Below are 10,033 nucleotides of genomic sequence, written 5' to 3'. Positions count from 1 at the left end.
AGATTTGAGCGAAATTCACACGCACACATGCACACACACACACACACACACACGCACACAGAGGAGTTACATGTGTTGATGGAAAATACACCTTTTGTATTAATAATCAAATTTTCTTCCTAAAATACTGATGAGAACAAACACAGAGTTTTTGATTATATTAATTTTCATTTCATTTCTTCATTTTGTCTTTGGTATTGAATAAAAGCGTCAGTTTTTTAACAATAATATTTGAAAAAAAACAACTCCTTTCTGATTAACACGACCCCTCAAATCAGTGGACTGATAACTGCTTGTTCAAAATTAGTAATTTTTAAATACACTAAATAAACTGAGTGACTTAAAATATAATAATAAAATCACCATTTTACATAATCATTGTAAAACAATACAGTTTAAAACACGGTAACGGGTAAAATACTGTTTTCTATGACAGATGCATACGTCGTATTGGAGACCTGTCAGTCAATTTTCCAGCGACAGCAGCTTTGTGTTGACCACACAAGCTGATTTAATAAAAAAAAAAACTCTGTTCAAGATCAACGACGACACCTGAAACCTTCACTTTCTCATCTGTGTCTCATTCATCACGGACGACCACTTTCATCATCTGAAGAGACCCCCACTCCCCCCCTGTGTACTTCCCCCTTGACCCTTGACCCCCTGAGCATCAGACAGTCGAGCGTTTGTTTGTCAGAGCGAACCATCTGCCTTTCGCTTAAAAACCTCAGCTCACAGCCGCATCTACATTCCTCTGGCTGGGAGCTGCTTCCGCTGGCCGAGGGCTCCTGTGTATAATCGCTGTTTATTTTGATTCGGGCCACGAGTACACAGCAAGAAATGTTATGACATAACACGTCGAGTGGGGAGGGGGCGGGGCTTCACCGTCACGAGGAACTGGAAGTTCTCAAGACAACAGCTGAGTTCATCTTTGGGTTCAAGGCAAAAGTCACAAGTCACAAGTTTGTAAAAGTTTTAGGTGATAACTTTTCATGATATTTCATTTGTTGAGTTTCATGTTTCTCACATAGTTTGATGATTTCACTTCTTTCCACTGATTTCTATGACTTTTTAAGCTCCAAAAATATTTGTAAAAAATCATTAAAGCCCCAGTGTGTAATTTTCTGGCGGCATCTGGTTATAAAGTTGCAAACCGCAACCAACCGAGCACCCGACAGGGGACACTTTATGGCGGCACACGGCTGATTCTATTTCCGGTCTCGGGCAGCGTCCGAAAATTCCACGTGAACGCGAAGTGTTCTGGATCGTTTAGTTCAACAACCGTATTCAACACGACGTAGAAACATGGAGACTCACACGGAGGTCGGTCCACCTCATGGAACTATATATACTCATATATGAACACAGAGTTATGGACAATATAGTCAACTTCTGTGGATAAGTTCTTCTAAATATTACACACTGTAGCTTTAAAAGACAACAAGCTAAAATGAAAAGTGGTAGTAGTATTTTGTGGTAATTTTCCTTTTCCTGATTTGGTGATTTTACAGGTTTGACAATCATCTTGACGCTTTGCTTCAAACTAAAAAAATGTAGTCAGACCTGTTTGAAATACTGTTCAAACAATAGCTCTGTCTAAGTTATTGTGTAATATTTGTGGCCTAAGTGTGGACTGATCCAAAAGATACATTGAGGCAGAAGCTGGTGAACAATGTAGCAGCTCAAGAGCCTGACGCTTCCCTCGGGAGCTGGTGGAGACCAAACACGGAGCCGAAAGGAGACGCACATTCATCAGATGGTCAGAAACACAAACGCAAAATGATGCTAATGTTGCTCTGAGTCTGCTGGATGTTTAACAAGAAAACTGTTTATGCTAAATTCAACTCCCTATTTACTGGCGCAGACCTGAAAGTCTCAGTTATGCTGCCTGACAATACGACATATTAATATGACTATGTTCTTCTGTAATTTAATTCAACAATAATGAATACACAGTTTATTCCATTTTCACCGTAGACTGTGTATAAAGAAAGACGTATAGTCACCGCGTCCAGGAAACATGAACCAATGCGGAAGAGCCTGAAGCCTGTATTCTCTGGAATGACCAGCAGGGGGCGACTCCACTCTTTTTTTTGTCTAAACAACCAAACTTGGGGCACGGGCCAGAGATGAACCTGTTAAATTTAAATAGAACTGCAACAGTTAATCGATTAATCGTTTAGCAATCGTATTTTCCATAATTGAGTGTCGAATATACCAAACAGGAAGTTTTTATGGGGGAAAAAAGTAAATATTCTCTGATTTCAACTTCTTTAATGTGAATATTTTCCTGTTTATTAGTTCACTTATGACAGTGAACTGAATATCTTCATCATCCTGGTGGTTTTGGGAAACACGATCGACATTTTCCACCATTTTATGATATTTTATGAACCAACAACTAATCGATTAATCGAGAAAAGAAATCGACAGCTTAATCGATTGTGAAATTGATCGTTAGTCTGGATCTGGTTAAAGAGGCGAAACTTTTATAATGTTTCTATTGTAGAAGTTTGACAGACGTGTGAAGGGAATTGCTTCCCGCACACATCACAGTCGCCTGAGGCCGATGTGTGATTACATGAACGACCGTAAACACAAAATTACAAAAATGATCATTCAGACGACGGGGGCTCTGACTGCTCAGCATGGCAAATTGTTTCCCAGACTATCGTCTGCCTTCGACGTGGGAAACAGGAAACTCTTGTCTGCCCCCCCCAGACGGGAGCGAGCAGCAGATATGTCCTTTGTTAATTCTTCTTCTGTCCATCAGTAATAATCCCTCGGTCATCAGCTCCTTCTCTCCGTCAAGTCGCCTCTTTCTGTTCCCGACAAACATGTTTACAATAAACACGCGGACCTGCCCTTTAACAGTCGACTCCTCTCGTCTGCGACACGCCAGAAGAATGCCACCTCAGTTGTGTTATTAATACAACATTTAGAACCTGTGGTAGAATGAGAGCTGTTTATGATTTCATATTCATCATTATATTAACTTAATTTACCTCTTGATTAAATAATAAAGGGCTTGGAGGTAAATATAGAATATATTTGTGTCATTAATTTTAGAGTTTTCACTTATTTTTAACTCATTTTAATTTATTGGTTTTACCAGTTTTTTGGATTATTTTCTTTTTAAAATAAATTTTTTGTTATTCTGTTACATGTTACTGTGAAAACTTTTATCAATGTTTTTAAGTTTTTAAAACGTTTTAAAATAAAAAAGGTCACAGTTATAGTTATTAAACGTAGCCGGCGTTAGCAAACCACAAAACTTCGATGTCAGTATTTCCAGTTTCACAGTAAAAGCCCTCTACTGCCGTCACGTGCATTTATTGTGAAGGCCAAAGGAAGTGGAGCAGTTTCCACAGTCACTTTAAGCATCAAACGTTCGCTCGCCACTGACAATTAAACAGTTTTAAAGCATAAGATTCAACTGGTGCTGATGCTGCTCGTCCATCCACAGTAAAAGTACAGTAGCTGCAGAAGGTTTCTGTACTGCTGATGTTCAAACCAACCTCCAATTCTAACTTCAGTCATTAAGTGTCACATCATACTGTACAGTTTGTTTCCTCACTGCGAGAACACAGACGGGGGGAGAAACGACAGGCACGAGATCAGATGTGAAACTCGACCGCTGAAAGACGCTCGGTGTTTTCTGACACTACGGTAACAAAACTAATTCCTCCTGCAGCTGTGTGGTGCATATCTGCTCGAGCAGGATGTCCCAGCAAAACAAAAGACCCCTCCCGTCCCTCCCCCCGTCCCCTCCCAGAACAGGACGTGAGTGGACATCCTGCCAGCAGCGCGCTCTCTTCCTCGCTTTCCGTTTGGTTATTATTAGCCGACGTCCCGCATCAGCTGTCCGGCACGGGCCTGGTGTCCACATGCATTCTTTGTTAAATTCTACAAAATCCATCTTTTCTTTTAAAAACACATCATATCACGCCAACAGCAACAAAGTACCAGGTGTGTGTGTGTACAAAATGTCTGTGTGTGTGTGTGTGTGTGTACAAAATGTCTGTGTGTGTGTACAAAATGTCTGTGTGTGTGTGTGTGTGTGTGTGTGTACAAAATGTCTGTGTGTGTGTGTGTACAAAATGTCTGTGTGTGTATGTGTGTGTGTGTGTGTGTGTATATGTGTGTACAAAATGTGTGTGTGTGTATATGTGTGTACAAAATGTCTGTGTGTGTGTGTGTGTGTACAAAATGTCTGTGTGTGTGTGTGTGTTTACAAAATGTCTGTGTGTGTATGTGTATGTGTGTACAAAATGTCTGTGTGTGTGTGTGTACAAAATGTCTGTGTGTGTATGTGTGTGTGTGTGTGTAAAGATGTGTGTACAAAATGTCTGTGTGAGTATGTGTGTACAAAATGTCTGTGTGTGTGTGTGTGTGTGTGTGTGTGTGTATATGTGTGTACAAAATGTCTGTGTGTGTGTGTGTGTACAAAATGTCTGTGTGTGTGTGTGTGTATATATGTGTGTACAAAATGTCTGTGTGTGTGTGTGTGTGTATATGTGTACAAAATGTCTGTGTGTGTGTATGTGTGTACAAAATGTCTGTGTGTGTGTGTGTGTGTGTGTATATGTGTGTACAAAATGTCTGTGTGTGTGTGTGTGTACAAAATGTCTGTGTGTGTGTGTGTGTGTGTGTACAAAATGTCTGTGTGTGTGGGTGTGCGTTTGTGTGTGTGTGTTTGGCACCAGGAGGACATTCCTACCATCTCTCGAACACTGTCAAGTGTTTGGGTTCAAACTTTAGTGCCCTCGCCAGTCAAACACACACTTAAACACACACACACACACACTCCTTGTAAAGTACCTTGGGTCCAGCTGTGCTGGGGCCACTGGTCCCCGCCGGTCCTGAGCTGATGGGAACACTCCGAGAAATGTTTCACTGGGAAGAAAAGGAAGAAGAAGGACGATAAGGTATCTCCGGGGGGGGAAACGCAGACACACCTGCAGCCGAGCAGTGTTCCGACTGTTCCGACATTACGTCTCTCTCTCTCTCTCACCGTAGGGCGTCGGGGGAGACACCGGGAAGGCCGGCGTTTGCGGGACGAAGTCGGAGCGGTCGGCGTGTCCCTGGCAGTCCACGCTGTTGACTTTGTGGAGAAGCTTTTAAAACGAGAAACGACAGAGGAGAAGACGTGAAGATAGAACAAGGGAGAGTAGTCAGGAGCCTGATTTTATAGTCTTGTGAGGTGACACACACACACACACACCAGCAGACATCAGTCTTGAGATCTGTGTGGCTGCGGCCTGTGTTTTGGTGTAAACAGTGGAGCATTCATGCCATCCAGCCGTAAGAATGTGTGCAAGAGCAGGAAGAGGAGAAAAGAAATGGGAGAGAGACGTGAGCTGGGGAGGAGGGGGTGGAAGAGAAACATGCAAAGATGTAGATAGAGTTACACATAATCTCAACGGAGAAACCTTGAATGTGACAGATATTAAAGTCATAACTCACGACTCAGTAACACCTCAGCTGAGGTTGTAAAGGTTTAGGGAGGCGGGTTCATCAGACCCCGAGGTCCGAGTCCAAACACACTCGATACGACACGAGCTTAATAAAACTAACTGTGCCCTTTCAATATTTTTCAAACTTTTGACTCCCACGCGGTTATCATTTATCATTTCATTATGATCCCAATTCACTGAAGTCGAGCATCAGCTGCTATTCCCTGCTATCGACACAAAGCAAAGAAAAAAGGTGTGGATTAACGCCATGTAATATTGTCATTGTCATGTAAAAAATACTGTCATGTTTTGACTTTTTTGGTGTTGTTGTAATTCAAACTAAATATGGCCGGGGCCATTCTATCTTGAGTCACGACAATCTCGTCAACTGCTCGTGGGTAAGCGATTTAAATCCAATAAACTTTTTGTAAAATTCAGCGAATACCCGCTAGTTTGGACAGGTCGGCTGGGTTTTTAATTTTCTGTGACCAGTACATGCATACTGTATGAATCCCTTTTTTTCTATAATCTTCAATAATAAATAGTGATTTGTAACTAACTTGAACCACCAGCAGTAAAGTGACAGTCAGGTGAGGGGGGAAACAGGAAACTGTTGTTTACCCGAGAAGGAGAGAAGGGTGGACTGTGGGCCGGGGAGCCCCTGAAGGTCGGAGCCCCGCCCCCTGTCCATCCGGGACTACGTAGAGCAGCGTAGTCCGTCACGTCGCTGACCTGCCTCTGCTGCTTCCACCCTGATCGGGAGCAGGGAGATAAGAAGAAGAGGGTGAGGGTGAGAATGTGGGAGGCAGGAGACGATCGCCAGACAGATTACGAGCAGACACGAAGACACGTAATCTGTGAAATGAAACATCCTCCAACAGTTATGTCTATTCTTTAAAAAACCCAACCATAACATTAAAGCTTATCGACACCGTTATGACCAGATGCAGTAAAAGGTGATGACAGTGTTTGTGTCTCATCAGTGTGTTCTTCAGCAGAGCCGAGCCGTCGCCGTCAGATCAGAGACTGTGTGACTAAGCGAGACTTCGCTGTGACCAGATGTTGGAACATCACAGCGTTTCATCGGAAAAGAAAAACATCTGCCGGAACAATCGTTCGTTCTGTTTTCCGACGTGAGTAGATCATCGCCCACCCTCACAAACCTGCAGTCACATTAAACACAACCCGCCAGTTCCCTCCGACAGTTGTTGTCCTCCGTCAGCATTACATGAATATGAATATGAAACTAATTGATAACCAAAGGGTTAATCCAATTCAATACATCAGTGTTTGTCTTCTTGGTGATCAGCTGTTGCTGGCCGGCCTTTCTACCTGGCAGAGTTATTGCCATTGATTAAATGTCTAAAAATCACTCCTGTCACCCCGTCAAAATGATATATATTGAAACATTTTTAAAAATCCCTTCATGGCCTTTAAATGTCTTGTGTGTGACTCTACACATGTAACTGTAGCATCTGTAGCTATACGCAATGATACGTGGTAATGTAGATTCAGGCGGACATCTTGAAAGCAGTTAACTGAAGATGAAGTAGAAAAGCAGTTAATGTATTGAAGGCACTGCACCTGAAGACAGTAGAGACGTTATGTATATTACATGAACCTTCAACCTTGACCACTTTATCAAAAAGCTTAGAATGTGTTGCTAACGTTTGATAAACCTTGGTCGTGATCTGCAGCTCAGACTTCGCCACGTTAGCTAACTTTGCTTGCAAAGCTAATAACGTCTTGCTAAGGTTAGATAAACCTCGGTCCTGATCGACAGTTCTGACTCCGCTACCTTAGTTGATGATTAGCTGAACCTGGCTACTCCTCTGATACGTGTAACGCTACGTTGACACATGGGCTATCGGAAGTTTGCTAACGATATTTTTCAATGAGACGTCCTCGCTTGTCGTTTTGCTGTTCTTTTTTAGTTTTTGACCAGAAGCTTCAATAATTAGTCCATATATCTTCAACCTCATCTTATACACAGGAAACACTAAATTTGAAAAGCAGGTGTAATTGTAGAGGTAGTATTTTTTGGATGAAGCACATTTTTACTCTGCAAGTAGATTGAAAGCAAATCTTATTTTACTGCGCTGCAGCCTGGAAACGCCATGACGCAGAAAGCAGCAGCCTGAAGGACCTGAGCGTCATGATCACGATTCACCATGTACGGGCTCATGACCAGTTGTGCGTATCGACCACAAACAGCGGTGAGGAACATTGTGAGCTCAGCTTCTCGCCTCGAGCATCACCAGCCACTTGATGGGGCCGAGCCAGCTCAACTGAAACTAATCCCGTTACTGTCCTGCACCGGCGGGTTCACAGCGTCGAGGACCACTTGATGCCCAGTCCAGCTTCTCTCTCTGAGCTCTGAGATGATGAGAGGGAGAAAGGTCGAGGCAACACGCAGGAGTGCAAAGTGTTGTGTCAAACTTCAAACGCATTCCTGACCGCTGACAAAACATCCCCCTGAAAAACACATGTTACAAACAGACGCGAAATATTAGCGTTACCGCTTCGAATAGGCCCCTTGGGGAAACATCAGCCCCCTGACACACACACACACACACTCGCTGACCTACATGCACACAAACATTCACTCGTGCTCCGTTTCCTGTGCTCTGATTCCACCATTTCGGAACTTTAGAGGACCTCTCGTTGACGTGCGCAAAAACACAGGGTCGGAGGTTAAACGTGGCAGTAACGCGGCGCATGGCTGCGGGTCGCTGATAACCGCAGCTGTCAGAGCCGTCAGGGAGAGTCCCACATGGGCCGTCCCGCCACCGCTCGGCAGGCTGCGGCTTTCGAAGGACCAGCTGCCGCGAGGAGATGGGAAGTGGTGACGTCGCCTGTATGACCCTCTGACCCCCCGCTGTCCTCAAAGTGAAAATGAATCGGGGACGGAGGTCACGGCAGAAATGCGCCCCCGAGAGAGGGAATAAATCTGTCGTGTGTGTGTGTCGGCAGGAGACAGCGCTGGAACCCGTGGGTCATGGAAACAGGTATCGTCCCACCGACATCTCCGAGAAAAAACTATTATATTCTTAGGTAAACTGCCACGGCAAATACGTTCTGCAAGAAGAGTCATCGGTGACAGGATTACCTTCAGAGGAAATCGTTGTTTTTAAAAGAAACAATATCCTAATAGAAAATATAATCTGGTGGCTATGAGACTGGGTTGAGTCAAGTCAACGTATTAGTACAACTGAAGTATTAGCAGCAAAACGTAGTTGAGGTATCAAAGTTCAAGTCAAAGTTTTGGTCCCTCTGATGTATTATAATATATGACATCATTAGACTGTGAAGCGTCAGTGTGATGTTACTGTACACTAGAGGTTTATATACAGTTTTAAAAACAGGAAGAGCAGATAAATCTGAAGCATCGTCAGACGATTAATGAGAAGATAGAGACGGAAAAACGATGTGCTAATTCACAGATACGTCCTTTAATCTTTTCTGTGTCTTGTGATATAAAGGAAGTCGAGAGCTCAGGTAGTTTACTTCCCTCGTGTAACTTTCCATTCAGACTCACAACAGATTGGACTGTAAACAGTGTCGAGAGCAGGTCCTGACTCAACACTGCTCACTGTACATAGCGAGAATATCCACCACCTGTTTAATCAAACGCTTTTCAACCCATTCAGCAAACATGAGCACACACACACAATCTGCAACCAGCACACACGCACTCGTCCCTCTCCGGTGGAGATTTTTCCACGATCGGCCGGCGACGCTCCGGTTCGTCGCGGGATATAAAAGCTTCTCTGTGCCGAGCGGCGCAACAACCGCCGAGCTTCATCTGCCGCCAGACTTGTTGGCACAGGTGTATTTTTCTTAGCCGGCCACAATGTGACACGATGTGTGGACTGTTGTGTGACTCTGTACGGGGAAAGTTTTAAAGGTAAAGGACCAGTTCACCCAAAATAGAAACATTTTTGGAATGTCCGAGCTGTGTTGAGCAAAGTTACTACTTGCAAAGTGTATTTAACCAATAGAAGAATAAATCTGCGTCATTACATTGCTCACGTCATTACATTGCTCACGTCATTACATTGCTCACGTCTTTACATTGCTCACGTCATTACATTGCTCACGTCATTACATTGCTCACGTCATTACATTGCTCGCTTTGCTCAGTGTCTTTAAATGACTCCTAACTCAAAATAAAGAAATAAAAAATATGGCATTACGTTGTTACATCACATTATGGTTTAACTATCATTAACACCTCCACAAGTCACGACCTCACAGTGAAACTTTTGGCTTCACCCACCTCTTCAAGAAGAAGCCTTGCGTTTCGCATTTTGACCTGCGCCATCTTGGTTTTTTTTGGGAACCAGACGTTGAATTGGGTTAGACTGAGAGCTCGTCCAATGCACGTCCGCCTACACCTGCAATCATTGCACCGATTGGACGGTTCTAGCTGTCAGTCACACGGTATCCACGGTATACAATGTATACGGTACTTTATGGTCTATATTTGATATATTTAATGTACAAAAATGAACATCCTGCTGTATTGACGAAGACTTGAAACTAGAGATTGAACCATGAATCAAGTCTCATAGACT

The 10,033-nt window shown here is 43.3% G+C and overlaps 1 protein-coding gene and 1 long non-coding RNA gene across 9 annotated transcripts in view; one reads left to right on the top strand and one right to left on the bottom strand.

Annotated features, from left to right (window-relative positions):
* Positions 1–10,033, bottom strand: part of LOC118317717 (tensin-3) — a 42,488-nt gene that overhangs the window by 15,180 nt on the left and 17,275 nt on the right. For 5 of the 7 annotated variants that reach the window (XM_047336783.1, XM_047336787.1, XM_047336788.1 and 2 more), the window contains 3 exons: positions 6,078–6,208; positions 5,015–5,120; positions 4,822–4,896 (listed from right to left, as the gene is read on the bottom strand). In XM_047336783.1, coding sequence (XP_047192739.1) covers positions 4,822–4,896; positions 5,015–5,120; positions 6,078–6,208 — 312 coding nt within the window. The remainder of the gene's footprint in view (positions 1–4,821; positions 4,897–5,014; positions 5,121–6,077; positions 6,209–10,033) is intronic. The other 2 variants (XM_047336786.1, XM_035646640.2) reach the window with 1 other exon arrangement.
* The window catches only part of LOC118317727, a 4,304-nt gene continuing 456 nt past the window's right edge, over positions 6,186–10,033 (top strand). Inside the window, exons 1-2 of one of the 2 annotated variants that reach the window (XR_004795509.2) lie at positions 6,186–6,589; positions 7,562–9,483. This is a non-coding gene — a long non-coding RNA (uncharacterized LOC118317727). Of the gene's footprint in view, positions 6,590–7,561; positions 9,484–10,033 lie in introns of those variants that run through there. The other variant, XR_007032025.1, reaches the window with a different exon arrangement.

This window comes from Scophthalmus maximus, chromosome 13 (genome assembly GCF_022379125.1).
Source record: "Scophthalmus maximus strain ysfricsl-2021 chromosome 13, ASM2237912v1, whole genome shotgun sequence".
Lineage (NCBI taxonomy): Eukaryota > Metazoa > Chordata > Actinopteri > Pleuronectiformes > Scophthalmidae > Scophthalmus > Scophthalmus maximus.
This window is presented reverse-complemented; position numbering and strand designations above follow the sequence as displayed.